The sequence below is a fragment of the Aristolochia californica genome, unplaced genomic scaffold (assembly GCF_029961685.1).
Source record: "Aristolochia californica isolate CCGP_79_NKW_82.1479 unplaced genomic scaffold, dmAriCali1.0.hap1 SCAF_9, whole genome shotgun sequence".
Classification (NCBI taxonomy): Eukaryota; Viridiplantae; Streptophyta; class Magnoliopsida; order Piperales; family Aristolochiaceae; genus Aristolochia; species Aristolochia californica.
The window spans coordinates 2039820-2067683 of record NW_027182290.1 but is presented as its reverse complement, the minus strand read 5'-3'; the positions used below and the strand labels follow the sequence as shown (position 1 = coordinate 2067683).

Below are 27864 nucleotides of genomic sequence, written 5' to 3'. Positions count from 1 at the left end.
ACCTTCTCCTCTCTTAGAGGTGTGGGGTTTAAAAGGTTCATAGAGCACTTTTGGGGGCATTATATACCAATACCCGGTATAAATCTTCTTACCATACAATGTTTTTACACTTTTTTAAAAGAAAATACAAGAGAGGTTAAATAAAACATGGGACTCTAGGGTGAACTTAAGATCTGACTCAGATACATGATTCACTCAGTCCAAAATCTGATCTGATTCACCCGAGTCATGAGTTAGCTCAACAAGTCGCAAAACACCATGGTACACTAACTATGCCATGCAGCATTCTCTTCAAACTTTGAGGGTAATTGCGAGCAGTTAGTCGTTGGAGTACTCATTTGATCTCCAGGGATAATCGATGGTATTTCGTGGCCGATCAATTCTTGCTGAACCAATGGGAAGGAGCCAGGTGTGATTAAAGCAGATAGGAGCTCAGCAGACGTAAAGGCCGGTTGCCAATCCGACAAGTTCCTATCACTTGAGTTGCTGATGTGGCACTCGCCCATAGTGGGGTCCACTTGGATGCCCTCAGGGTGAGAAAGGGGATCATACAAAGAGCTTTGCTGGTCTCTAAATAATGAAAATAATAATAATAATAATAAATTATAAAGAAAGAAAAAAATAATTAAACATGTGAGATCATGTAAGGTTTACTAAACGAAAGATCAAGATGATGACACCTGAGATGAATCAACGGATCAGATCCAACAAAAATTTGACCGGTGTTTGGGGTGTTTTGATCAGGCAACCAACTCGCTACCTCGTTCTCAAAAGATGTCAATCCCTCCTGTGAATCTAAATAAACCTGTATTTTTCATTAATTATATAAATAAAAAATAAATATTTATTTATTATTTACTAATTTAATTAATTTAATTTTTTACCGAAATGCTTGAGGGGTCATACGAAGAAAGATGATTGGTGAGTAAATATTTCTGAAAAAAAAAGAAAAAATATCATTAGAAGATTTATTTATTTAATAATAATATCAACAAACATATTAATACACTTTACCTTTCTATGGGAAACACGTGTCAAAGCTTCTACAAGGAATTTCTCACACGTTTCAGACTCTTCCATTGATGCGAACTTTAGAGGGTCTGGCTCGAAAATCCTGTCATATTTAAAATAAAATAAAATAAATAATTATAAATTATACATAAAAATCTTCTAATTTTAATTAAAATATACGCCCTTTGTGCCTTTAAATGATTAAGAGATTAAATTATCCTTAATTTTTTTTAAAAATTACCTTAGACGTTCTTCAGCTAGCTGAAGCTGTTGCTGGTATCTGTTGATCTCATGTTGAAGCTCCTATTCAAAAAATAATAATAATAATAAATAAATAAATTATAAAATAATATTGTTTTTAATTATAGAGTTGATATGGAAATTTACCTCTACTTGGGCGTTAACGGCTCCTGGACTGGTTCAAAGCATATGTCCCGGATCAAAAGAGAAGAAAACTTCATTACAATCGTATTATCGATTAATGAAAAATATTTTCTACTGAACAGAAAATGATAATTATTTTTTAAAATAGTAGCTTCCCGGGATGAAGCAATCCCAGGACAAATGGACCAGGTCGTAAGGGAGATTTCGTTTCCCGTTTGATTCATTTGTGTTGTCATTACAACAGATAGTTGAAGACGAGAGGTAGAAAAAGCAGCAGAAGCAGGAGAAGAAGGAAGAAGGAAGAAGGAAGAAGAAGAGGGAGAACTGACTTGGCGAGCTGAGCAGCCACGTCGCTTTCACATTTGAGCTTCTTAAGCGTCCTGATTACATACTGCATGCATGAAAAACGTAGAAAGTATGCGATTTGATCCATCAAATTATAACCAGAGAAAAAATAAACTCAGGGTGGTCGATCGATCGATCGAGAGCTACTTGCCTCTCTATTATGGATAGCTCTGCTTCAGCGGAACCCATCAGAAGAATAAGAGAATAAAGTCACGGTTAAGCTCATACAAAAACCGAAATAAATTCTCAGACGATCTGCACAAGCAGACATAAAAGAAAAGGATTACTACGTACCCTCTATCATGATCGGGTAGATTTATGAAACGAGTGAGAACGTCTTCGATCCTGGGGGAAGAACCAAAACAAGAATTAAAAGATTGAAAGCAGACTTGACGAAAACGGAAAACCCACTTAGGAAAGACGGCGAATAACGAAGGTAGAACCTCTTTTTGCCGGAGAAATGGCTGAGACGGCCGGAGGGGGAGAACATAATAAGCGCAATATCAATGTCGCATAGGACGGAGAGCTCGTAGGCTTTCTTAATGAGACCATTTCTGCGCTTGGAAAAGGTAACCTGTCGATTCGTGTTGTTCTCTATTCTCTTTATCTGGAGTTTTACACGTCCCATGATCTGTCTAAGAAAAGACAGGAGAGAGAAACAGAGAGAGAAGGCGATGACAGAAGAAGAAAAAACCAAAACCAGAAGAGAGAGAAAAGAAGAAAAAGCCAAGAACGGCAAAACTAAAAATAGGGAGGAGAGAGAGGGGAGGAATTTAACGCGGGCAGGCCCTGGAGAGAAGGAAGTCGGTTCGAAAATGGCGAAGGGCCGAGTTTTGCTGTAAGAAAGAGGAGAGAGGAGGAGGAGGAGGAGGACGAAGGGGGCTTTGTTTTCTTGTTTGGGTGGCTCGCTTCTTTCGAGCTCCTTCAGGGTTTTTGCGGGAGAGTTTCGACGGGTTCGGATCTGGAACGGCACATTGCGTGCCATGGAAAGGACCAAGTTGAATCAGATTCAACCATATTCGATGGTGTTAACTAGTTCAATTGCTAAATTAACTCCACACTATGGCAGGGTGGCCAAGGGACTTCCCCATCACATGCAAGGAGAATAGAACCCCCTCCCCTAGGAGAAGTGGCAAGCTGTCTAATTGGATAGGGTAGGGCTACCTTCAGAGTGAGTCCTATGTCACAATGTGGCCCTTATTAGGTAACTAATAGGAACACTCAAATTTCCAAAAAATCAAGAAAGAAGGAAGAAGAAGGAAATGAAAAAGGTGGCATACATGTGAACCCATGCGTTGCATGGGGGCTTATGAGCTTAAGGGCAAAAGAGGAAAATACACTCAAGTAAAAAGTAGTAATAAGGTTAAAAGTTAAGGGTAAAAATGGGAGTATACCTTCTTCTTTTTTATGGATTTCTGGAATTTCTACTTCGCTTTGTTAAAGAATCTTCGTAAGATAAGATTATAATTTTAGAAATTTCATAGATTCTCTCATTTGATTTTGTAATCTCCCATTGATTGATGTAATTAGAGTGCTCGAGGAGTGTAATTAGGGAGCCTAATGGATCGAGGAGTTTCCCTAAACACTTTTCATTTAATAAGAAAATAAACTTTTTTAAATTGGGCCTTGGGCTTAATGGGCTTATGCACTCCTGTAACACCAGATAACCGTTGTAAGTAGTAAACCTGTACCTGTCCAAACGGAGTTTTGCTAGAACGAACGGTCCAGCGGAACCACTTGGACCTCTGCCAAGCCTACGTATATATTCCCTTCCACGTCGAAAACATCCCTTGCCCTCAAAATACAGATACGAGCAGATAGACACCGAGAGGAGACACGCCTCTCTCAGTAGCTACGCCTCTGAAACTCGGCCACCTCGTTCTCACATTCAAATGCAATCCATATAACCCAAAAGCCTCCCCATCTTCTTCTTCCTCCTCCAAACGGGACTCGCTGTTTCCTCTCAAATCGAACGTTTCCACCACAAGGCAGATTCTTGATTTGGGCATCGGACTTCTGGCTGCGTCCTTGGTGGTATCCACTCCTCTGGATGCGAACGCCACCAGAGTTGAGTACTACGCCACTGTAGGGGAGCCTCTTTGCGATTTAAACTTTGTAAAGTCTGGTCTTGGTTACTGTGACGTTGCGGTGGGAAGTGGAGCCGAAGCGCTGTTTGGAGAACTAATCAAAGCTGGTATCTTTTGGCACTGTTTTGTATTTTTTAAATGTGATTAGGTGAGTTATTTTATGGGTTGTGACTAACTTTACTTGCAGTTTTAGATTTTTTTTTATATACATATTGTTTTTAGCTTCTATCGCTTCAATAACAAGGCCAATTGGCTCCTTCTTCATTTGGTTCGAGAGGATCTAGTGCTAGTTTCTTACTTTTGCAACTATAGAATACAACAGAGTTTAGTTTTTCAGCTTAAGCTTCCAAATTACTGATTCAATCGCGAGGATTATGTACTATGCCAACAGCATTTCAGGAAAAAGAAAAAAAAATTATGTCAACAGCTTTGGCTTAAACTTTCAGAGAGCAGAATGTGGCTAGTCATCTAGTGAAGGACTTTTGGTACATAGTATAGTCATTTGTCTATTCAGTGGACAGTTTATGAGGTTATAATTGTAAAAGTAGATAAGACGGAAACAGAACAAATCAAACTCAGGGATTTTACATGGTTCGGGATAGTACCTACTCCGTGGATGCATCCCTTAAGACAGCACACTTGCTGTTCTAAAATTATGTTTTGTACTGCTGTAATTACATCATATTTAAAACAACACCCCTTTTTTGGGAACATGGAGTCAATCATGGGTGAGTCAGGTTTCACCATATAATACACCACTCCTATGTTCTCATACATGCACACATGAGTTTGTTATCGGTTTATATCATTAACATCCCTGACACTTATTTGAAGTGGTGCTCTTGGTTCTCTTGTTAATGACAGTTATAGGTTACATGCAGCATTGTTAGACGAATGGATTTGATTGATGGAGTTTTGATTTCACTATTTTTGTCTGACTTACTGCGGCTTAACTTTTTAATGCTTTTGTGTATACGTCTCTGCTCATTAATCATTGAGTATCCAGTCCATGATTAAGCCAGCTCTGTTTTGATCCAAACACAAATGCAAGTGCTTTTTAAGCTTTCATGGTTCCTTACTAACCACTGCATCAATTTCAAACTCAATAGGAGTGGAAATGATTTCTCTGGACTGTCTTAAACCAATGGATTACAGACATATGCATGTTAAGGAAAACTCTAAATATACATAACTTGACACCTATGCTCTTAACGGAGTAAAGTTATCCTCCAATTCTATCTCCTCATCTTCTTCTTAATTTCTTTAAAATACGATGTTTTGAGAACTGAAGTGTGTAAAATTTGTAAATAACTGCTAAGATGTTAACTGAGTCTATATCTCTGATGAATAAATAATCTCACTTTGATGACTACATGCATTTGGTTCTCTTGTTAACGTCAGTTATGGGTTACATACATTTATTAGGAGGCAGTGTTAGGCTAATGAATTTGATTGATGGATTTTTTATTCACTATTATTGCCTGTCTTACTGCTGCTTAGCTTTTTAATGCTTTTGTGAATTCTTCTCCATGACACTTTAATTCTTGAGTATCCAGTCCATGCTTAAGCAAATTCTGTTTTGATTCAAACCCAAACAGGAGCTACTTTCAAACTTTCGTGATTTCTTATTACCCACATTATCAATTCAAACTCAAAGAGGAGTGAAAACTCTTGACTGTCTTATACCAATCGATTTAGAGACATATTCAAACATATTAAGCAAAAAATCCATGTACATAACTTGACACCTTTCCCTTAACAGACTCTAGCTATCCTCTAATTCTATCTCTGCATCTGCTTCTCAATTTCTTAAAAATAAGATGTTTTGAATGCTGAAGGATGTAAGATTTATAAATAACTGCTAAGATATTAACTCAGTCAATATATATGATGAATATATAATCTCACCTTTCATTTAATTGAAAAAAAAACAAAGAAAAATATTAGAAAGGATTTAAGTATACTAGAGTGATGTGTTGGTCTACATTATTTACTTAACAAACTGATGAAAAATTAAGCATGTATAACTATCTGTCTTCAAATTCTGTTCACATTGGTGGTACCACAAAAAAGCAATGAAAGAAATCACTCATAAGTTTTAGATCAACTATCAGAATCTATGTCGTTTTTCTTGTCAATTGAGATTCTATGACAAGGTGCCTAAAGTTGATTCCTTGTTTCTTCTGATCATTTAACATGATAAACGAAAGTTACTGGGTGGTCATATTGGTATGTTACTACCTGTTAGTTTAAAAGTCATAGTTTTCAGCATATTTGTGCCTTTTGTTTGCAGATCCACTCTACTGCCAGGTTTGCTGATGGAACCGTCTTTGACAGCAGCTACAAATGTGCACGGCCGCTAACTATGTGAATAGGTGGTGGGAAGGTATTGGCATGTGAACTTTGTCAAGTGAAATGTGTGATCTCATTTTCTATTAAGTGGATCCATTAGTCTTCATCTCCATTAATATGATGTTCATATGCTAGTCTATCCTAGACCCTGTTTGTTTGTTCTTTTTCATGTTTCTTTTATTGTAACTGGAATATCAGAGAGCTTCATTCTCATCTATCAATTATAGCATATTTGTGTATATAGGTTATAAAAGGATTGGATCAGGGAATTTTTTGTGGTGGTGTGGGGTATCCCCGATGGTTGTAGGTATAATTCCTTGAAGACCTGCATTTTCCTGTATTACTCATAGTTCCACTTGATTGATTTCACCTCCTGATCTTGTACAGGTGGAAAACGTAAACTTCGCATACCTCCGGAGTTAGCATATGGGCCTGAACCAGCAGGATGCTTTCAAGGTGATGATGCTCTGCAAACCTTCACCAACTTAATCATATTCCTCTGGAGCCTCTATTTTTTAGTGGATGGAAGGCAATCATGTTTGGGTTAATGAAGGCAATCGAAAACATTAGAGAACCCAGGACTAATTCTGTTGATTGTATTCTTGCAGGTGATTGCAACATCCCTGCTAATGCAACTCTCCTCTATGATATTAATTTTGTTGGACTTTACAAGTGAAGATCGGCAAAATTTGCAGAACCTCTGGTTATGATCTCGAAAGTAAGTGTCTTTCTGGTAATGTACAAAGTTGAAAGGCTTAGGTGATGGAGATCTGTGGTGGGAAACCCTGTGGAGCAAATATTTCTGAAACTAAAGCAGCAAAGACTGGTGGCCAAACTAGTTGTCGCAAATATTATTGAATTCAGGCGAGAAGAGCTGAGGAGTTTTGAACGTTATTTCATGGTACTTTTGTGAAATTGGGTCTTGCACTCACTAATCCATCTGAAACTATTTCTTAATAACTTTCAATCATCAGCAATAGTACTCCACGTTCAAATAGTATATATTTGTCTTTTGAACATTTCCTTTACTCAAATCTTGTTTTCACCTTTAGTGCTGAATATTGGTACTCCTGAAGGTGTTTCTTCTTTTATCTAGCTTGGCTTTGCCATTAAAAAACCCGGTGATCCTCACTGCAACTGTTTATTCTCATTTACAGTTACTGCAGCAAGGTTGCCACCAGCATCCTAGTTCTTCTTTTAGTCATATTGGACTGTTTGCTTTCCATTTTTATCAACAGCGCAAAAGAGAACTTAATCTTCTTCACCTGGAAAAGGACTCCATTAAATGTAATACATAAGATCATCACAACGTTGTCATGGAGGCTAATGAACTTAAATCTTAAAAACTATCAATTGGTGATTATCGAAGATTATTTTCCTATTAACCTGAAAAGGAGTCAACTTGAAGGACTGGTAAGAGCAGAAGAAGGGCAGGAAAAAAAAGAAAAAATTAAAACAAAGAGAGAACCTCCAATTAACCAAAAGAAAATATATTAAACCCCTGAAGACGGTGACCGGAAGCTCTGTTTCTGAGCAAGGAGCAGCATTTTCCCGCTTAATCTGTCTTCTCTTTACGGAAAATTTACATAAATGGACAGGAAAACGCCATCGACTTTCCAATCTCAAGGACTGATTTCTACCAGGCGTTGCTCTGTACAGGACTGTCTGGCATGTTCTTCTACACTGGCGTGAAGCCAGTTGCGACAGCTCTGAAAGGCAATCCTTGCTCTTTTCTTCCTATTTTTAGATTCTTAATCACGTACAGATCTGTACTGATACACATGGGCGTCACAGGCGTTGCAGTAGAGGTACCTAGGAAACATGAACTACCGATCAAAGCAGAATACTGAAACATCACCCATTCAGAGAACAATTACAGTAGATGAACTGATATTCTTCAATCCCACAATTCCCACAAAAAAATTTCGAAGAGTTTACTACTTCCATTTGAAGATTATAGGCAGATAAAAATAATGAACACAATAACCATTAATATAATCTACAAGGCTGCAACTCTCAGATTCTCAAAACTACAAGTGATTTTACAGGGGCAAAAGCGAAAAAGAAGAAGAAAAAAATATAAACTTTACTCTTTTTTTCCATCTATTTATAGCTATCATGGAGATGATATATATTGGTTTACATGATGGAACAGGCATTTGGGTTTTCATCACTGAACATGGTAGTGTACTGCTCTTCCTGTTTGTTTACAGAGTGAGATACTGAAATGGCTTCAACGTTCCTGACGTAACCAGGGGGAGCTTTCTTGTCATAAGCTTGTGCTATGTAAGGATGAGCCACCAGATTATACGGAACGTAAGGCCAAATCTCAGCTTTTTTACCAGTCGATTTGGCCTTCTTGAGGACCTTCTTTTCGTCCACATATCCAGTCACAGTCGCCTTCTGTTGTTTTCTGTTTATCTCGACAGATTTGACTCCTGCAGAGAGACGGAGCATATTTTGAGACGATAAAGAAAATAAAATTGCAGAAAACAGTTACCCAATAAGGAGGATGAGAAGGGTGATTTTGCTAACCACTGAGAGATGAAAGAGCTTTCTTGACTTTAAGCTCACAGCCATCGCAGTCCATCCTCACTTTGAGCTCCACTGTGTTCAACTGCTTCTTCTTCTTCTTGTACTTGTGGCCACTGCTCAGAAGCCCGGAGAAATATTCCAGGGTACCCGCCACCCCCATTTTTGCTTCTGGTCAGGAACAGTTTCTTAGGGAAAAAACCTAGCTCAAAACCGGAGACAGGCTACTCTCACCCAAAACTCTAAAAATCTTAGAAAGAAAGTCCAGCAAGCAGCTGAATTTTTCTGGGTTACCAAAGAAATCTGACAGGCAGGAACTTTCAGATGGATTTTTAGAAAAATGGGTAGCTGAAAGATGATCTGATTTTGATGTCTGTTGAAGAAAAAGCTGAGAGAGATTTTGATCTTGATGGACTGGAAGATTAAAGGACAGAGACAGAAGAACTCGTACAAGCAAAAAGCTGAGAGATGGAGAAGACAAACATCTAGCTAAACAACAACCAGAGATGTTTTCTGAAAAGAGAGACAGCACGGAACGGATTCAAAAATTCCTCGTGATGATCTTGCTAGAAGCTTCTTCCCTCTCACTCCTTTCCTTCAAGGCTCTACTGCTTTCCCTTCACTTGGTGTGCAGGTTTCTTATATAGACCTCTGAAGGCAACCCCAACCAGGAAACAAAAAAGAAAAGAAATAAATAAACGTTTCCCTATTACTGAAGGAAAGCAGGTGGAAACCCGAAAAAGCCTTGTAAAATCTAAAAAACTCTGTTTAGGTGCCTAAAATAATTTAGGTGATTGGAATCCTTCACCCAAAGAAATGCTACAGTAGCAAGCACAAGCCTTGTAGTGGAAGAAACCTGGCGGAACCAGTGAATTTGAACGAGCCGAAAGTACCAGCAAAAGCCGAGGGAGGCAGCTAACCGAGTGGTCCATGCAAATAAAAGAAAGCGAAAAATCACAGAGAAGACTTTGCTGGTTTTCGATGTCGTCAGCCGAGGCCACGTTTGGGTTGGTATAGGCCTCCACTGTGGATTTGAAAAATCTGATGATAGCGCAAGCTGTTAAAAGCTGGGTTTCTCTGAGTTTGATTTAGGAGCGGTGGGTGATTAGCCACTGATTGGGCGGTGGCAGAAAGGGTTTGTCAAAGAGAAGAACAAGGAAAGGCATTTGGCTGCTTTCACAGACGGCAGAGAGGTGGTCAAAGTCGAGTATTTTAAAGCTCTGTCATTTTTGCAAGAAACAGTTTAAATTCTTCAGCTCTTCATTTTTTTAAGTTTATTCGCGTCTATCGACTCTTAATACGAGACAGAATCAGTATCGTTACATTAATCTTGTCAATCAATCGATCATGGCGGGCCTCCTCACCTGAGGGATAATCGTTTTGCAACTTACAGCCATCTTCTCATCGACCCACTTTCAGACAGTTCAACTGTATGAAGAGAATCTCAAGTTCGATGTCTGAAATCATTAACGCGGAGACAGAAACGAAACCGAAACATTACCTGTTAATCTTCTGTTGAATCTGGAATGACGCTCTGGGTTCCCACAGATTTTGTTTCTTTACCTGATTCTGTAACAGAAGCATCGAAAGTAAAGAAACTGCAAAGAATTCGTTTCTTACGTTCGTGGGTTTGATTTTTTTATTGAAACGCGATCTGGTTTCTTTTCACGTCGACAGGAGAAGGCAGGTACGAACCGACTCGTCAATCCCTGCACGACGGAAGCTACGAAGTTTCCTTTCAGATGTAACGTCGAGTAATATACAATTATAATACGAGTAGAAACACTTCATCACGTAAGTAGACACACGTAAACCCTAACTCTGCCACATACTTCACCAAAGCAAAATGACAAACAGCCATCCAAATTAAGGACCCGCCATGAAAGTAACTCCATCCATAGTTCGAAGTTTCCCGAGGGAACCCAAAATAAATGGCAATGGCGACTGCAATAGAAAGCTCAGCTGCTATTGTCGGAAATTCCTAGTGCAGCTTGGATATTTTTTATTGGGGTCTGTTTGGAACTCCTACAAAAAAACTGAGAATTTGATCATTATTTTTAGTGAAAATAAGATAATAATTAAATTATTTTTTTTCTAATTATTTTTAAGAATACTAATGGTTAAATTCTTATTTTATTTTCTATTTTCAGGTTCAATGGTACCTAAACAGATTTTGTGGTCGTGTGAGGATAAAGGGATGGAGGGATGGAGGGGTTGGGTTGGTTCTTCGGACATGGCTTGCATAAAAGAGAAAGGTAGTGCTTGCCATGAACAAACGGGGGAGTGGGCACTCACCAATGTTTGCAGTTGTTGCTTAACTACTGATTGGTTGGAGATGCCCATAGGTTTAGAGAAGTTGAATTGAAGAAAGATTTAGAAGAAACAAAGAAAGAGTGAAGTAATTACGATTCTGAGATCAAAATGTGTATGGGTGTCAAGCAGGATCAATATATTCTAACATGTTAGCATTGAATCAAACACTGTATTTCATGTTCGAATCCTAGTGACTTACAAAAAAGGTCACCCATTATAAAAGTAAAATCATCGAGAATAAAAGGACTATTTGATAAATTCTAAAGGATCGAATCAAACACTATATCTCGTGTTCGAATCCTAGTAACTTACGAAAAAGGTAACTCATGATCAAAGTAAAGTCATCACAAAGGTGAAAAGGACTACCTGATACATTCTAAATTCATCATAGAATGGGTCACCCATGAAAAATCCTACTTTAAAACCGAGGAAAAAGGTATTTAAAATGGTTCGACCTTTGAACCGATCTCTGTCGGAAACCGAAATTATTGTAATGAAAGATCCAATTGGGGTTGTCTTTTATAAAATGTCTTATTTATATATATATGCTCCAATCACCTTCTCTTGATTTAACGAGATGGGGTGATGCACCAAAAGGAGGAGTTGCAAATAAATTTTTGATCACTAGGGAAGTGTGGTGTCCAAAAACTCTACCTACCTCTCACAAAGCAGAGACACAGGGTCCCTGAAAGTTTCTTATCGCAGTGAAACTTTTGAACAAAAAAAATCTCTTTTTAAACAAGGGTATGGGATCCGTCCTTTCAGCTTCATGTGCATGTGAGGAAGACAATACAAGGAAGCTTCTTGTCTTGAAAGAGAAAGCTGTTGTTGCTTAGGAGAACTTTTTGTAAAAGTTGAAGTGGGGTTGCCTGTTAAAGTCTTAATGATGGCTTTTTTTTTTTTAAATACTAGAGGGAGGAAAAGTAGCAGAAACCTCTCCCTCCCTTATGGGGAGATGTGCTTTTTGAGAGAGATGGAGTAGTGCTTGCTGAGAGTTGGGAACAGCTTGATTATTGCTTCTCCTTCTGTGAGTGTAGGAGTCACTACCCTTTAAAAGGGCAAAAGGTTCGAAAGAGACGCCCTACCAAACGCACATGCAACTATGGTAGGGGAAAGAAAAGGAGATTCATCCATGGAAACGAGACTTGGACTAGGGGTGAGTTAACTCAGCTTTGATAAAAGCGGAGTCTGGATTATACAAATTGGATCAGCTTTTCTTAGTTTATAAATCGAACCGAACAACTAGCAGACACAAGAAGGGTTTAATCAGATCCTCTTTTAACTTGCCGACAGAAGCGAATTAATATTGCAAAATATTGCAAAATTGAGAGTGGAGTGAGAGCTTCGATTACAAAGCAAATCGTGCTGTCCCAATCAGCATTTGCCAGATACAAGTCACTTGTTTATTCATAACGCGAGACGTCAAAACATACTTCAATCAGTGAAGATTGCCCAAGTGCCAAACCCCAAGAGAGGGAGACAAGACATCAGGACGACTACGAACACAAATCGCACCACAAAGTCTCGCTTCGCATTTATTTTATCATCTTCGCTGTCCTTGCTGGTCCGAAGACATGGGTTGGTTACATTAAAGAAAGCTACCAGAAAGTCCTTAGATTTGCTCCTGGGATTATCTAAATCCTCAGCATTGAATATCCATGAAATGACAAGCAGGAGCTGACAACACTAAAGATGTAAAATAAGTTCGAACCTGAAAACTGGAAAGAGGAAAATTAGAAAAAGTGGATAACAAATTAAGGAGAAAAACACAAACAGGGGAAGCTCCGTCCTACTACCAGCTGGCTGATCCATCCAATGACCTAAAAAAATACATTGGAGAAATAAGCCTGCCACTAGAAAAAAAAACAGTGGGTTGGAATGTACAGAGTGGAAGTAGTTGGAGATGTAGAAAAAACTATGGCATCCAACTAGACGTGCAGAAGTGCAAGATATAGCAGCAGCGGAGTCTGAAATTGAAACCGTAGAGAAGCAAATAGAGACACAGCTGCTGAAGGATTAGCTGGGGTCCTACTTGCTTCTGCTGGAGAAACTGCACGGCCTCCAGGAGAACTCTGTTGCTCGCTCGTTGGCAAGGGGTTCTCGGGTCTGCCAAGTGTGGGGGGTGTCAAAGGTACTCTGGGACTACCACTTGAATCATGACCTACAAACCCACAGAAAAGATGTCGGACATTTAGAGAGACATTTAATTGTTAACAACAAGTGGGAAGGCGAAAGATAATGAGAGCAAACTTACAATTTGAACGTGACCAGCCCAGTTTCAAGTTCTCACGATCAAACACCATGCGGTAGCCCGTCATAAAGTCTTCTGCATTAGGAAATTTTAAAGTACCATAGATCAGGGAAACAAAAAAGTGTAAGATGAAGATGTAGCAATTGATGGACTGTTTACAAGATTCAAAAAGGGTAAGTGAACTCACGCCCAATGGTACCAACCTCATCTTCAGTTGGTTGAAAAGCTAAACACAACACATCTGACTGTCCCTAGAGAATCAAGAATATGGGTACATAAATATGTCAATAACCAGCAGCAGGAACAGACTATAGTCTCAGTTAAATGTCACAGAAAATGGAAGGCGGAGGGTTCACAGAGCGTCATGGGTCACTAGCACTTTCCAGAACCACTGAAATATTCTTAGTCTTGCAAAGAAGAGTTGACTAAGCTGTACAAAATGCTCTCCAAGCTGTGACTCATCTCACACATCAATACGTCCATATTTCTAAAACTCAAAAGACACCTTTGAACTTATGTTGCAATATCTTGGAAAGATTACCAAAAAGAAGTAAAAGAATGCAGTTAGGATGGAACTACTGGGATAGCACTAGAAACACTTTGAATTCTTGAGGAACAATCATCACCAGAGAAGAATTGCAAATATCTGCATGTTTCTTAATAATACCAAAATTCTGAAAACCCAAAATAAACAATATGGTTGATGTATATGTATAGCTAGAATCATCAGGTCATGAATGGTTGTTGTACAGAAATAATAATGATATTAATGATATGATATCTCCTTTCCAGGTAGCAATGGGTAGAGAAACTAATAAACTTAATACCAGGACAACCATCTGTACCTCAATCAAATACAACGGCAAGAAAGGATTTTGGACAATAAAGCTGTTGTTCCCCACAAGCGTTAGACTCAAGGTAGGAACTTGAGCCAAATCCAGTGAACTGTTCCCAGGTGTGACAACTATCAGTAGAAGGAAAGAATAACGAATTTCGGATTAAGAAAAAAAAGAAATAGGCAAATACCTGATATTATAACAGCAGTCCCATGTTGAATCTTCATAGCTTATCTTTGAAGTATTCATTTGTTTGTCGAACTAACATTTAAAAACAAGCACCTTAAATCAACGACCATCATAATAATGGAAATTGTTTTCCAAGATCACGTAGAAAACTAGATGAATACCTCCATAGTTACTTTCTCATAGACATCATTGGGTAGATGGGTGAAGGATGACCCACTATCAACGAGCACTCTGAAGTTTTTTTGCTTCTGACATACGGATCCAATACAGACATTCTCTACTCCAACAATATATGTGAGGCTGCACCAAGTCCCAACGTTGATACAAAGATTTCAAACTTCTCCAGAATTATTCACCCACCCACAAATACTCCTGAATTAAAAACTCAAACATCAAGAACTTACTGTTTTCCTTCCACAGTCAAGAACGGTGTAGACAGTTGTTTAGATAAGCCTTGATCCCCAAAGAAAATTCTTCCAGATGCATCTTCTTTGAAGCACAATGAGAAAGAATCTCGAACAAGTCCTGCCTTAGCAAGGAAACTTGGAACAGAAATGGCTCCAAATCCCATACCAAGCAGACCATCAGGTGCAATTCCACTTACATAACCACCAGTTTGCTTCCGGCCACAGCTGCACTCAAGAGCATAAATGACTGCTTTAGAAATAAGACCATCAAACCAATACACTGACCACCTCAAAAAATCATAAAATCGAACCGAGTATACCCTATAATAATTGAAGTCTTCACTGTAGGGGCAGAGGACTGCACACTACTGGAAGCTAAATGTAGTAGATCCTCAACCAAAACTCCAGAAGTTGAAGTGTTCTGAGAGACGTAATCAACACGGTAAGGGCAAGGCAACTTTGAACTTTTGCAGTTTGGACCCAACTCACAGAGATGGTGGTTGCAGGGAAGGTGCTTGCTAGTGCTTGATTTGGATGGGCTGTACACACCAAGATCTCTATCCTGCAGAATTAGATGCTCCATATACAAGGGAGCACCTGCCAATCAATCATCGGAAATAAGCGCTAAACCTGTTAACAAGTCCTAGCAGTACCAGCTCACAACTGGATAACTCCATACAGATATATAAATGAGTATTTCAAGCGTACCAACACATTCAGTTTTTAGCAAAAACAACAATCTGGGAGAAAAAGATGTAGGCTAAAATAGAGAAGCTGTAAACCACAATAAGAAATCCAGCCTACCAGATTGTAATAGCGGTCAGACAACGGAGCACATTCCTCACAATCACATGGAACCCATGACAGGTCACTTCCAGTATCCAATGCAACAAAAAATGAAACATTTGGAGTTCCAATATCAACCCAAGTGTAATGCAACCTGTTAAATTGCAAATCAAGAAACATTTGATAATCAGCACAGCACACACAAATATCAAATTTCATTTGTAAGGGTATAGAAGATGTACCGGTACAAATCACATACTATTGCAGATAACTTCATATATAAGGTAGTAATATTTAAAAATATACTGCTTACTCATCACAGATTGGTCAATCAACTTCCTATACACACATAAGAAAGCTTATACTCCTCGCTAAACCATGCTAACTTTAAATGTTACTAATATTATTAAAAACTGTGGAACAAGAAAGGACACCACACAATGAGAAGTTTACAACACATTCCGCCATAATAAATGCATCAGGAAGTATATACTTTCATAAATAAAAAGCACACACACACACTTCAGAATTTGCCAAGCATGACTTGGTGCTTAAAACACAAGCTAATATTTTTCAGAAGCAGATGTCCACTAATTACAAGACCATGGAGCAAAATGTATTTTGCTCTCAAGAAACAGAATGAAACCTTTTTCTCAAACTTAATTAGGCCTCTTCAAATAAAAAACCTTTAACTTTTGTTTGTGAGCAGGAAAAAATAAAATAAAAGTATATGCTGAAGAAGTGGACAGACAGACCAGTTATCACAGTGGTATCAAACAGGTTAAATAGGCTCCCCCAGGTTTGCCCATGGCGATAGATCATGCATGCCTCACACAAGCACTTTGAAAGATAGCACTCCATCCCGCTCATGCACAGCTTTGGACAGCCAGGATTATGACCAAACGAGTAAGCTTAAATTTTAACTTGGAAATGCTCGCAGTAAGGTTCTACAGGTTCTCGCTTGTCCTTCGGAAGCATGCCGCACCGAACAACGCCTGCCGTTCAATCACAACAAGCTGATGTTGCAGTCTGCCCAGCAATGCTGGATGGGAGTAGCCATCAATACACCAATATTTTCCACGACACATTTCATCGTTACTCGCAGATGGATGTATTAGTCATATTGACAAAAAGGCTACTGGAAATGTTCAAAAAAATCTCAAACTAAACATGCCTACATTTTGAAGTCGACAGTTAAACCAGATACAAGCGGAATTAACGACTTCAAAGGACAGGCATGCACATTTAGATAACTCGCACCAAAGGAAAGAAAGAAAGAGCAGAAGATGCCAGAACACGTATCGATCCAAGTGTAGCTGAGTAGAGATAGATGACTACCATCCCATGTCATTCCCAGGGAAAAAAGTCTCGCTTCCTTCAGAAGGAAATAAAGGCGGATACCGAGCTCGAAGCTTCATACTCTGCCGCTGCAAATCGCTCCTCAACAGCGTCTTATAATACTCCACAGTCCTATGCCTAGGCCAACGAATAGAAACCTCACCATGCTTCGCAACCTTAACAGCCTTAGCTTCGTCAGAAAACCGATGAATCAGCTTAAAAGAAAATGTGAGAGAGTGCGATACATCGACCAGGAAACACATAGCTATAACCGAAACGAGAAGCGCAGTCGCCATGTCTGCTCGAATAATATGAACCTAGGTCTTCAAGAGCGGAAATGCCAGATATAAGAGGATAAAGATACACAGATCTTGAACTCCCGAACCTCGTAAGAGTGAATCTGCGTGCATTCAGTAAGAACTTAGTGAAGCAGGAAGGTGGAAACAGAGAAATCTGGGGCTTTTTTTAGCTCGGCAACGAGATCTAGGGTTCCTGGCGGTCGGTTTCAGATGAAGCAGCTGCTCTCCGAGGTGATTCACTCGTTCTGAGTGCAGAAACAGAAAAAAAGGGAAAGCCAAAAAGCAGGGACAGAGACCTTGATGATTTTTGAAGTTTCTCTTCCGAGGGAAGGCTATATTGAGAGACCCAACGTGCACAGTATGCGACACATTTCGGTGTGCGTAACCCGTCGCCTGTGTAGCCTCTCCCGATTAAATTATTTAATTACCTTTATACTCCTATGATATGGCAAAATACCTACATATCCCAAGTACTTAAAATGAACACCTCTATATAAATATTCTTTTACAATTTGATAAAAAATATAATTTAGTTATTTTAAAGAGTTAAATTACTAAATTAGCCTTAAAATTTAAAAAACCCTAACACCTCCTTACAAGTAGAAACATCTTTTTTGTTTTTTTGTCATGACACAAACTTTGACGATGACAAACGTACACATGTGGCGTCCCTTTCGTTTTTTTTGGGCCCACAACAAGTAAAAAATAGGAAAGTTCAGGTGAGGTAGGTCTTTTGTGGGGACTCTTGCTATGGTAAAGCGGAAAATATATGGTGTATTTTAAAAATATATTTAAATTTAATAAAAAATATTTTTTTATTATTAAATTTAAATTTAAATAAAATATAAATTGTTTCAACAAATTATTAAACAAATTATAATTTCAAATTTTATTACATCCCTACTCTACCATTTCTCATGAAAACCCGTCAGTAAACAGAAAATTTTAATCATTATCTAATTTTTACTAAATATTTTTTAGAATAATAATGATCATATTCTTATTTTCTTTTCTTTTCTTTTCGTTTTTTATATCCGATCGGCCAAATTCAGTGGCAGCTGGTGGAAGTCCTTTCTCAGTTTTCTGACGTTTTCTCTATAAAATGAAAGAGATTCAATCGTCCAAAGCCTCCAATTGCTCATGAACTAAAGAGTGAAACATGTAAAAGCCTTTCTATTAGTAAAAAACTCAAGGGTAACATGCAGCAAGTTTAAACAACTACTCTTACCTCATTAAAAGAAACAAAAATGTTGAATCACAATGTCATAGTAAAAACTATAGGAGCACCCAGAATTTATATTGCCTATAGATATGCCCTTTCAATTTGCTCAGGTCGAAAATTATTTTTATAGATAAAAATAAACCAATTCAGCTGAGAGTATACCTTAGCCCAGGAAGCATTCAGGTTAGGAGTAATTTAGTCTAAATACAAATGAATGAAGCTTTGCTTGGGACCTCTTTCGTGGGTCTGACATACTGGGAACCACCCTTGCGAGCAAGAGCCGACAATCTTTTGGCCACCTCGCTCGAAGTTTTGGCTTTTCCAGACAAGTTGAACATAGTCTTACTCAAGAAACCCACTCCGCATCTGGTTTCAAGTGGAGAAGTTAGATTGTTTCAGGTATTCAAGTTCTCTTTAACATGATCATCTTTCATCCCACAGATTCAGATAGTAGTTTCACGTAACAAAAGAAGAACCCTTGAAATTCTCGCAGGTACGGACTAAATTAGCCAGTAGTGTAAATGCCAAGTCCAGTAAAGACAGGAAGAATTATCAAACCTGGAGATAGTCTTCCTCTAGCTCTGGCATTCTGATGCATGGCCGTGAAGCAATTTTTTTCCTCAGCCATTTTCCAAGAAAACTGTGGCATTTTTTGTACCTAGTTCTCTGGTGATGTGGGATGTCAGGCATGGGGTACCTACACTGATGACGGAGACTGCCATCCGATTGTGCAGTGACCTACTTGCAAACGAGTGCTACAACCGTAATGCTTCCATAGGATGCAAATGGGAAGGCTGCCAGTGGAAAGATTTGAGTGAAAGTCAGAACTTAGTGTCAAATCCCCAAGGGAGGCCACAAGATTCAAACACCATCATGTGGCACTGTTTTTTTCTTGCTTCTTCCAAAATTTGAATTTACCATTTGACAATTCTGAATTTATATGGTTGAAAAGAAGTAAAACTAGGACAGAAGCTATTCAGAATTATTGGCATCTCACAATTGAAATTATAAATATAGAAAATCTGTCTTCTCAATTTGAAATTGTTCAAATGGAACAGAAAAGGCACTCTCACATTTGGAATTCAACTCACACTAAAATGAAAATGATTAACATTTAACTAAAGTGGATACACAAAGAAAAATCAGGACATAGTTCACTAAATGCAGTCATACCACAGAAAAGAGGGAAACACTTTAGACAAATAAAAACAAAGGTTTTTTTGCTTTGATGATTCTTACGAACTAGAACATCGGATTTGACACCTACAATTTGAAGGGAGCCACACAAAAAAACAAAAAAAATCACAACAAAACAAAATAACATAATATATAGATCCATTTTGAGTAGTTAAAGTATCAAGCTATGGGGAGATGGAAATAGAGAATTATCATTTGCTTGATTACTTTGATAAATGGAATTGGTTGCATAAATTGATGTGGGTATCACATGAGATAGAAAACTTTTACCAAATCTCAATGAATCACCAATAGTCATTGCATGAGCAGGACCCTTCTTTGAAATGATGGAATCGTGCACGATCCCTTACAATAATCTCTCGCCCATAAATATTAGAAACCAGTTTAAACACCTCGTGACAGTCTCCACATATTCTGAGGTTCTTAATCACTCGAATTGGGGACCCCTCTTTCAAACAAATCAACCCATAAGCAATAGCCAATTTCTCGCTATGATAAAACACAACATTCTCCTTCTCTTCCTCACCGATATCATGTAACACGAACGAAGTCCTAGGAGCATAACCAAATGCCTTAATCCTAATATTGATCTCATCCAATTTAGCATAAATCTCCTTTGAATAGGAATGGCTCCGATCGCCATTGACAAATTTATGAATCGCACCGTCCACTTCAATGAAGCTAAAACCTGGCACCTTCTTCACATCTTTGCTTTTCATGACCTCCCTAACCCTTCCAACATCGTCCCACCTTTTGTAGGCTGCATACACGTTTGACATTACAACATAATCCCCATCACTATTAGAACCCATTTCTCTCAATTTCTCTGATGCCAATTCAGCTAGCTCAACATCACCATACATACTGCATGCACCCAATAAACTTTGCCAGAGGACAGCGTCAGGCACTAGTGGCATAGACCTTATCATAGTATGAGCCTCCTGTAACCGCCCCGCTCGACCCAAAAGGTCTACCAAACACCCATAGTGCTTGACATTGACGGTAACTCCATGTTTCACCATTTCATGGTAAATGCGCAGCCCATCATCCACTAGGCCTCCATGATTGCATGCACAGAGAGCGGCAAGATACGTGACAGCATCAGGTTGGATTCCGGAGCAGGCCATCTTGCTAAAAAGATCAACGGCCTGCCTTCCTCGACCATGCATAGCAAGCCCCATGATCATGGTGTTCCATGACACAAGACTTCGTCGATCCATCTGATTAAAGACACGACAAGCTCGATCAACGTCTCCGCATTTCCCATACATGTCAATCAGAGCATTACAGACACGAACATTAGAGTCTAACTGAACCTCGCAAGCATATGAGTGAACAGAATTTCCCTCAGTCAAAGCCCCCAGCTGTGAGCAAGCAGCAAGAGCTCCGACTACCGTAATTTCGTCAGGCCAGACACCCGAACTCCTCATCTGATGAAACAGGACCAGGGCATCTCTCGCTCGACTGCCCTGCGCCAATCCATTAATCAACGCGTTCCAGGTCGGCACATCTCTTCTCGGTATTTCATCGAACAGGCGTTGAGCCTCATCTAATTTTCCGCATTTCGCATACAAATCAATCACCGTGGTCTGAAGCAGTACATCAGCCTCGAATCCCAAACGAATGAACTGCCCATGAATCTCCCTCCCTTCAACTAGCGCCAAAACACGGGCACAGGCTTTGAGAGCGAAGGAGCATGTGAGCGCGTCCGGCTTGTGGGCCTGACGAGACATTGCAGCGTACCATTCAGCGGCTCGTTTTGGGTCATCGGACTGGGCGAGGCCACGGATGATGGCGTTCCAGTCGTTGGTTTGTGGATTCTCGATCTGACGGAAGATCGCCTCCGCGTAGCACACATCGCCGGCAGGAGAGACGGCGCAGTAATCCAGGAACTTCCCGCGGTAGCCCTGATTTTGAAAATCGGAGGAGATGATGAGGTGGGCCTGGAGCTGCTTGATGTGCTTGAACGTTGCGCACTTCCGTAGAAGCGAGTCAAATAGGGCCATGAGCGCGGAACACACCGCAAGGGCGGGGTCAAATGTCCTTCAAATGCCCAGTTAGCCCAGTTAGTCTTTTTACGAAATTAGCCCAGCCAACATGACCATTAACCTTTATAAGTGGTATTATTTATTTTTTAATGAAAAATGTATTCATGTATGTTATATTTTAACGTATTATTAATTAATAATATATTATCACAAAATTTAAAATCATTGATTTAGTTAATTATAGCAATGAGATAATTAAACCAAATTTTTTTATCAAATATTAAATTTAATAATATTTTAATTATGACTATTAAAATCACTAATTTAATATAATAATTATAAAATTAATATATTGAATAAATAAAAATAATTATTTTATAAATAAAAATATAAATTATTATTTTTATGACGTTAGTTTAATTTTTCCTAATTAACTTTATCTTTCTCACAATGCTTATAATAGCGGGAGATTACGGTGGGCCGATAGGCCACACTCCAACGGTAATACATCGAAACGGAGAAGAGAGGGAGGTTGAAGGGAGAAGAGAGGTAGAGAGGAGACTCTGCGACATAGAGAGGAGACTCTGCGACATGCGACAGAGACTTAGCCTCCTATGCTCGCTCTATAATAGAGGTCGCGAAGGAGAGGGGAGGGGCAAGGGAGAGATGATTTGCAAATAGTTACGTAACCTAATTCCGCCGTACACCATGGAGTTTTGGCGCCAATAAAAATTCCGCAAGCCTCGACGCCTAGCTCTCTTGCAAATGGTTTTTCCTGTAATATCCTGTTAAACGAAGGGCTATTGTATCTATCTAATAAACTACACGAAAATTGGCGGGAATTTCTGAAGAAAAATATTTCGTAACTTCTGTTTTCCCGATATGCCCTACCTGAACAATCTAGACTATGAAAGGACAACCACTTCATTTATCGAAAACAAAGATCGTAACCGTTGACGTTTCATCTGACAAAGAGCGTTAGCCCGTAAATTAACCGCGGCTCGGCGTACCTGGGAGTGGAAACTGTCTATTCTCGTATCCGGGTGCAAACAGAGGGAAAACTGAAAGCAGCATCTCGTCGGTGCGAGGGAGGGAGAGAGACAGAGACCGTCGGTGACCGAGAAAATAGAAGTCGGTCGGTCGCTAGATGATTGTCGTCGAACTCCGGTGAGGAAGATCGGAAGCCCGGCATATCGTGGATTAGGAAAACAGTGGTTTTCAGAAGTGAGTTCGTGACTTTCTTTCAGTTTATCTTCTACAAATCGTTTTGAATTTTACGACTGAGGTTGGAAGTTGTCGATGTGCATCGATTTTGTTCTCATTTCTGATTTAGGGAATGGATTTTTAAACGAATTGAACTTAAGTTTGGAGATGAATTGCGCGGCTTGTTAAATTTACTGTTGAGTAGTCACTTCTTGTTCTGTGAAATGCCGTCTGGTTAGTTTTCTGGCGGTCGATGCCTGACGAGATCTACGAATCCGGTGACATGTAGACATGTTAGCCACTGAAATATATTACCGTCTGATCAAGATTTTCATAGTTGTGCTTGTTCTTTTCTTCTAAAACTAAACACGCTGGTGTACGGCCAGAGAGTTATTGGCGATGGACTACCTCAGTAACAGCAACGGCTCCGATCGAAAAATTGGAAGCAGCAGCAGTCGCAGAGGTAGTAACGGTGCCAACGGCAACAGCTCTAAGTATAATTCACCGAACAGTTTACTCATCAGCAGACGCCGGTACCGCCTTCCCTCGACGAGCGCCTTCCTCTCTCCAGCGTTCAATGCGTGCGCTACATCTCCCCATTCCTTGGACACTCTCGATGTGGACCAGGTACACCTCCGCTTCTCTCGTGTCAGGTTACCCTCCACCCCAGAATCTGGCCCTATACGCTACTTCCGTCGAGTACCGTCGCAGCTGGCTTCCATTTCTTCGATGCTTGCGCCCATCGATAACGGTGTGGTTCCTCCGTCAAGATCGCCGCCATTGCACAAGTTTCCGGTGGAGATAGCGGAAGAGAACGTCCTTGTAATGGATGAAATTCTGGTGGACGAGCCGCCTGGTGCCACTCGCGCTCTGCCATCGGCGTCGGAATTAGGCATTGTCTCTCTCACAAACCCCAATTCTTACAAGACAGAGGTCTGCCGCTCGTGGGAGGATTTGGGCCCGTGCGCATGTGCGTCAAAATGCCTGGTGCTCACTCCGCTCACCTCTCGTTTCCGACGTCGTCCTTTACTTTTGACGCAAATATTGAATCGCTATTTCTATTGAATGTCGATTCTCAGTTTGCAAACGGAAAAGAGCAACTGCGATCAGCACGTCAGACTAAGTACAAGGCGGAGGTAAAGGAATAAGGATGGTTCTTTAATTCTTAAATCGTGGTTTTCGTATCGGTTCTTTAGTCTGAATATCTGCTTGCCATTATTGGTTGTCTGCGTACGATTGCAGGAGTCTGCCAAATTGGGCGGTCGCAGCTTACCGTCAGAAGGCCTTCGCAATGCCAAGGCCTCGTTCGATCCCAGTCCCACTTCAATGCCATCTCAGTGTGTGGTATGCCTTCAAATCGCCACATTTTCTTTTGACTAAAGAGCTGTGTGAAACAATTAATAACGAGATGGTCAGTTCAACTCGTTAAGGACAATCCTAGTCTTAGTTCCTGCTAGTGTACCTATTAAGGAAAAGCAAAAGTGAATTAAAATTCATTATCACCCACCTAAAATCGTTAGTGCCCGTTGCAAGGGAAAGCGAAAGTTAGTGAATTATGTAATTCACTTTTAACTCTTTCGGTGTAAAACTAGTGAAAGTGAAATCTGCGGATTTACCCTCTGAATTCACTTTCTCGCTCTCTCTCGACTCATGGAAAGTTATAGACATCTAAATGGGATCTATGGCCCCATCTAGATGAAGGGATTGGTAGTGCAATGAAAGGTTAAGAGCTTGGTGGTGCAATTCTTCGTTGCGCGGTTTGTGTGGATGCTTATACTCGTGTCTACTTCAAATCTTTTCTTTTTCAGACTTTGAGGCAGCTGAAAAAAATTGATGATGCAAAGAAGGGGCAAAACACCCGGATGATGAAATCAGACGAAAATCAACCGCACGGGATGATACGGGAAGAAGAAAGCAGCGCTGCTGCTGAGAATTTTGTGGAGAAGCTGGACCCGGAGGAGATTGCCTTGTCAGTGGACCCACTTGTTGAAAGACTGTTTAAACTTTATGGCCCCTCTCTCCGACGAAGGTTACCTGTCTTTGAGGAGATTTGCCCGGAGTGAAGGAGAGAGATCTTTGGAGGTAATGCTGCTGCTGAGATTTCGAGTTCCAACCATCTAATGCCAAGAGAAAAGAGAAGTTCATTAGTTCCTTCCACCTGGTAAGTACCAAAGCTTTTGTCGCTTTCTTGATTTCAATCTTACGGTTCTCATAATTTTTACGTTAAATGGGGGTAAGTGGATTATTGGGAATCTGGGATGTCAGATTATAATTTGACGTTGTAGTCGACTCAACTGGTTTCTGGTGACAAAAGCGAATGCTTACTACAAAAAAGTGTTAAAAGTGAATCACTAGAACTTGGATGAACAGTACTGCGGTTCAAAATTAGCAGATTTTCCCAGTTCGAATGGCCTAAATTGACAAGGTGTGATATTCCTGAGGTTTTTATTGAAGAATGTTAATATTCTTGGCGATTGAATCTTCAGGATGTAGAATGCTAACATCACATATTACCCATAGGAACCCCATTGAGGTTACTGCAAGGACAGAATGAATCAGTTGGGCATCTGAAACAGTCGGATATTAAAGGAAATAAATACATACAAAAATGCATATGTTATGGAAGCATCTGTTTCACTTTATCTTTTTTTTATTATTATAATGAAATAATTATTATTAATGAATAGCCCCAAATGGATTAGTGAGATAAACGATATTGAGTTTATTAGTTAGCAGAAGGAGTTTTCTAAGTGATTAGTCATTTTGGGATAATTTGGTTAGTGGATAATCTGGGAATGACTAACCACTTACGAAATTTTTTCTTACAACTAATAAATTCAAGATCTTTTATCTCACTAATCCATGTAGGACTATTCCTTAACAGTTATAAATATTGAAATATTTCCGTTTCTTTGTTAGGATATGGGGATTATAAACAGTCCAAAATCAAGATGGTAGATCACTTATCTCACTCAATACATGTTATTAATTTAATAATACTTTTAACTCACATGTTATTATATAACATGTAATGATTTTGGGTACATGGATACCTATATGTTGAATCTTGTTTTTTCTAATGTCATATTATATAAAATATTATGTTATGTTTATTGAAAAGGGTGAGGCATCTTGCCTTCTTTGATAGTCTGACTTAAATATACGTAAAAAAATAGTTAAATTATTTACCCCCTAAATTACATCTACTAGTTTAACTTAAAATTTATTATTTGAATATTAATTTTTTTTAATTATCAGAGCTGATGGAGCTATTTTCCAGAATACTGAGTTGCTACAAGTTTAATTTAAAATAATAAATTTTGAGTGTTAAAAAATTATAATTATTGAAACTAAAGGAGCTATTTTCCAAGTATTGAAGGGAACGATGAATTATATTATATAGTCATTGAGGCGGTAATGTCTTGATTTTTTAATTAAAAGGGTGAGATATCTTGTCACGCTCACTTCTAACTTCGATATCAGCAAAACATGACTTGATTATTTACCCTTAAATTACATCTGCCATTTAACTTAAAGCGATTAAAATATAAAATGTTTGTAAATTACAATTACCATATCTGAAGGAGCAATTTTCCAAGTATGGAAAGGAATTATGAGTTATATTATGAGGGTTTTCACAGTTTCGAAGAAAAATGGGTAAATGTTATGGCATTTTCATAAGTTAGATGAAGGTTAAAAAAAAATGGATGAAGAATAAATAGTGAAAATAGACCAAAATAATCGACATACTTAGGAAAACCATAAGCTAAAAGCATATGAGGATATATTTCCTAATTTACTAGTTGAAGGTCTTTGTTACATTATAACGACCTAACAACAAACGCACTTTGGGTCAATTCAATGGTTAGGATTTTTTTTAGATGTGGGGCCATATAAAAAAATCCTCAAAAAAGAAAATGAGAATAGTATGAAAAAAGTAGTTTATGTGATCTCTCAAGGGCAGTTTAGTCAATTTTCAGTAAACTATTTTCCGTAACGCAAATTGGAAGATTTGGCGGGACGCCCCATTTTTAATCTTCTCACTAACAAAACCATTTTTATTTCCTCTCCGACATGTCCTCCCACGGAGAAATTTCCAGTTTTGCAGCTTTCTCAGGCTAAAATGCACTGTACAGTCCTCGTGGTTGCTTTCTCCCTGCGATGCCGAAACTTCTATACTAGGATTCTCTGATTTTCCTTGTTTTGTCAGCATTATGGGATGTGAAATTAGGTAGGGTGATGTACATGTCGGCACATCAAATTCCAGATTTCCCGGTCGCTCTTTCCTGTTTTACGAATCTGGTGCTTGAATCTGAGAGCATTTGGAAATTTTTCTGTCTGGTCGAGCATTTTTGCTGGTTTGAAAGGTATTTTTTTTCTGAGGAAATCTAATGTTGCTTTAGCAAATGAGAATGTCGAAGGCCGGTCGGCTTGATTTTATTAAATCTGTGTGCGTTTGGTTGAGGTCTGGTTTCAAGTGGCTTCTTACTGTGTGTGGAGCTCCATAAAGGCTGTTGGCTGAGTTCTAAGTTGGGGTGAGATGGATGCTGGGATATATTCCTCGATTTCTACTTGTAATGATTAACCTAGTTGGAAGAAGTTGTTATTTGAAGAGCAGAGATTGTTTGGAAATGTTGTCAGGTTTGATCAGTTAATTTCGCGGAATCTCATGTCTGACTAAGTGAAATTTACCAAGGATTCAGTAGGAGGATCTTGTGTGAAGTATATTACTTTCTCTATTGAAATTCTTTTTGTCTGAGAAAGAAGTCGTGTTTCATTTTTTTTCCATATGTCGTTTTCTTTTCTGAAATTTGAGATCTGAAGTTCCGAGCTGGAGTGATAAGCGTTCTCTGCACTTTTTTAGGAACGGAGATATTAAAATTTTGCATTTTTAAAGAATGCAGTACGTTCTGGAACTTTAATTTTGAAAATTAATTATTCTAAATAGTTTTTTTTATTCTTTTTGGGGCTCATTTTGGATCAAATTCAGGGTCCAAATTTTTGATACTGGAGTTTGCGCTGTTGAGTACCAAAAGAGATTTACTGCTAATTCAACCATACGGTAGAATACGACATTGAAAGGCTTGATAACAGCATCGAACAGTTTCACACACCCTTGTTGAA

The 27864-nt window shown here is 39.0% G+C and overlaps 6 protein-coding genes across 10 annotated transcripts; 2 read left to right on the top strand and 4 right to left on the bottom strand.

The window, feature by feature from the left end:
* Positions 1-266: 266 nt before the first annotated feature.
* Positions 267-2368, bottom strand: LOC137942141 (agamous-like MADS-box protein AGL104). The gene is made up of 10 exons (XM_068787834.1): positions 2184-2368; positions 2035-2085; positions 1892-1913; positions 1725-1786; positions 1399-1426; positions 1253-1314; positions 1015-1114; positions 885-935; positions 681-805; positions 267-570 (listed from the first exon to the last, which is right to left on the bottom strand). Exons 1-10 carry the CDS (start codon positions 2366-2368, stop codon positions 267-269), a joined length of 990 nt encoding a protein of 329 aa, XP_068643935.1.
* Positions 2369-3543: 1175 nt separating this feature from the next.
* On the top strand, positions 3544-7322 carry LOC137941708 (photosynthetic NDH subunit of lumenal location 4, chloroplastic-like). 3 transcript variants are annotated; one of them, XR_011110435.1, is made up of 5 exons: positions 3544-3975; positions 6121-6213; positions 6407-6486; positions 6567-6635; positions 6788-7322. XR_011110435.1 is itself a non-coding variant. In XM_068787239.1 (5 exons), the coding sequence occupies exons 2-5, from the start codon at positions 6174-6176 to the stop codon at positions 6853-6855; spliced, it is 240 nt and encodes a 79-aa protein (XP_068643340.1). In that variant the 5' UTR covers positions 3544-3934; positions 6121-6173; the 3' UTR covers positions 6856-7318. The 3 variants fall into 3 exon arrangements, 2 of the variants coding, with proteins under 2 accessions (XP_068643340.1, XP_068643339.1); XM_068787239.1 differs by having other exon boundaries at positions 3544-3934; positions 6424-6486; positions 6788-7318; XM_068787238.1 differs by having other exon boundaries at positions 6424-6486; positions 6788-7318.
* A 785-nt stretch (positions 7323-8107) lies between these two features.
* Positions 8108-9401, bottom strand: LOC137940962 (heavy metal-associated isoprenylated plant protein 23-like). The gene is made up of 2 exons (XM_068786098.1): positions 8715-9401; positions 8108-8617 (listed from the first exon to the last, which is right to left on the bottom strand). The coding sequence occupies exons 1-2, from the start codon at positions 8872-8874 to the stop codon at positions 8319-8321; spliced, it is 459 nt and encodes a 152-aa protein (XP_068642199.1). The 5' UTR covers positions 8875-9401; the 3' UTR covers positions 8108-8318.
* A 3301-nt stretch (positions 9402-12702) lies between these two features.
* LOC137940494 (aspartic proteinase-like protein 1) lies at positions 12703-17420 on the bottom strand. 2 transcript variants are annotated; one of them, XM_068785595.1, is made up of 10 exons: positions 16832-17420; positions 15512-15647; positions 15028-15269; positions 14705-14932; positions 14462-14600; positions 14302-14372; positions 14121-14220; positions 13463-13526; positions 13279-13350; positions 12703-13185 (listed from the first exon to the last, which is right to left on the bottom strand). In XM_068785595.1, the coding sequence occupies exons 1-10, from the start codon at positions 17125-17127 to the stop codon at positions 12953-12955; spliced, it is 1581 nt and encodes a 526-aa protein (XP_068641696.1). In that variant the 5' UTR covers positions 17128-17420; the 3' UTR covers positions 12703-12952. The 2 variants fall into 2 exon arrangements, 1 of the variants encoding a protein (XP_068641696.1); XR_011110328.1 differs by having other exon boundaries at positions 13097-13185; positions 13479-13526.
* Positions 17421-18358: 938 nt separating this feature from the next.
* On the bottom strand, positions 18359-21555 carry LOC137942008 (pentatricopeptide repeat-containing protein At1g34160-like). 2 transcript variants are annotated; one of them, XR_011110461.1, is made up of 3 exons: positions 19820-21555; positions 18911-19146; positions 18359-18718 (listed from the first exon to the last, which is right to left on the bottom strand). XR_011110461.1 is itself a non-coding variant. In XM_068787668.1 (2 exons), exon 1 carries the CDS (start codon positions 21553-21555, stop codon positions 19834-19836), a length of 1722 nt encoding a protein of 573 aa, XP_068643769.1. In that variant the 3' UTR covers positions 18837-19146; positions 19820-19833. The 2 variants fall into 2 exon arrangements, 1 of the variants encoding a protein (XP_068643769.1); XM_068787668.1 differs by lacking the exon at positions 18359-18718 and having other exon boundaries at positions 18837-19146.
* Positions 21556-22675: 1120 nt separating this feature from the next.
* Positions 22676-25058, top strand: LOC137942185 (uncharacterized). Its single transcript, XM_068787879.1, has 5 exons — positions 22676-22761; positions 23127-23727; positions 23820-23876; positions 23983-24084; positions 24549-25058. The coding sequence occupies exons 2-5, from the start codon at positions 23140-23142 to the stop codon at positions 24801-24803; spliced, it is 1002 nt and encodes a 333-aa protein (XP_068643980.1). The 5' UTR covers positions 22676-22761; positions 23127-23139; the 3' UTR covers positions 24804-25058.
* Positions 25059-27864: the final 2806 nt, after the last annotated feature.

What these genes read in the sequence shown, in the direction of transcription:
- LOC137940962 (XM_068786098.1), bottom strand. Translation starts at nt 8,874, where the DNA reads ATGGGGGTGGCGGGTACCCTGGAATATTTCTCCGGGCTTCTGAGCAGT. An exon ending in AGCTCTTTCATCTCTCAGTG is followed by an intron (nt 8,618 to 8,714) that starts GTTAGCAAAATC and finishes GTCTCTCTGCAG; the next exon opens with GAGTCAAATCTGTCGAGATA.
- LOC137940494 (XM_068785595.1), bottom strand. Translation starts at nt 17,127, where the DNA reads ATGGCGACTGCGCTTCTCGTTTCGGTTATAGCTATGTGTTTCCTGGTC. An exon ending in AAGACTTCAATTATTATAGG is followed by an intron (nt 14,933 to 15,027) that starts GTATACTCGGTT and finishes TCTTGAGTGCAG; the next exon opens with CTGTGGCCGGAAGCAAACTG. An exon ending in ATGAGAAAGTAACTATGGAG is followed by an intron (nt 14,373 to 14,461) that starts GTATTCATCTAG and finishes TTTAAATGTTAG; the next exon opens with TTCGACAAACAAATGAATAC.
- LOC137942008 (XM_068787668.1), bottom strand. Translation starts at nt 21,555, where the DNA reads ATGGCCCTATTTGACTCGCTTCTACGGAAGTGCGCAACGTTCAAGCAC.
- LOC137942141 (XM_068787834.1), bottom strand. Translation starts at nt 2,368, where the DNA reads ATGGGACGTGTAAAACTCCAGATAAAGAGAATAGAGAACAACACGAAT. An exon ending in GTGGCTGCTCAGCTCGCCAA is followed by an intron (nt 1,427 to 1,724) that starts GTCAGTTCTCCC and finishes GCTTTGAACCAG; the next exon opens with TCCAGGAGCCGTTAACGCCC. An exon ending in CTAGCTGAAGAACGTCTAAG is followed by an intron (nt 1,115 to 1,252) that starts GTAATTTTTAAA and finishes TAAATATGACAG; the next exon opens with GATTTTCGAGCCAGACCCTC.
- LOC137941708 (XM_068787239.1), top strand. Translation starts at nt 6,174, where the DNA reads ATGTGCACGGCCGCTAACTATGTGAATAGGTGGTGGGAAG. An exon ending in TGTGAATAGGTGGTGGGAAG is followed by an intron (nt 6,214 to 6,423) that starts GTATTGGCATGT and finishes TTGTGTATATAG; the next exon opens with GTTATAAAAGGATTGGATCA. An exon ending in ACCAGCAGGATGCTTTCAAG is followed by an intron (nt 6,636 to 6,787) that starts GTGATGATGCTC and finishes GTATTCTTGCAG; the next exon opens with GTGATTGCAACATCCCTGCT.
- LOC137942185 (XM_068787879.1), top strand. Translation starts at nt 23,140, where the DNA reads ATGGACTACCTCAGTAACAGCAACGGCTCCGATCGAAAAATTGGAAGC. An exon ending in CATGTGCGTCAAAATGCCTG is followed by an intron (nt 23,728 to 23,819) that starts GTGCTCACTCCG and finishes GTCGATTCTCAG; the next exon opens with TTTGCAAACGGAAAAGAGCA. An exon ending in CAATGCCATCTCAGTGTGTG is followed by an intron (nt 24,085 to 24,548) that starts GTATGCCTTCAA and finishes TTTCTTTTTCAG; the next exon opens with ACTTTGAGGCAGCTGAAAAA.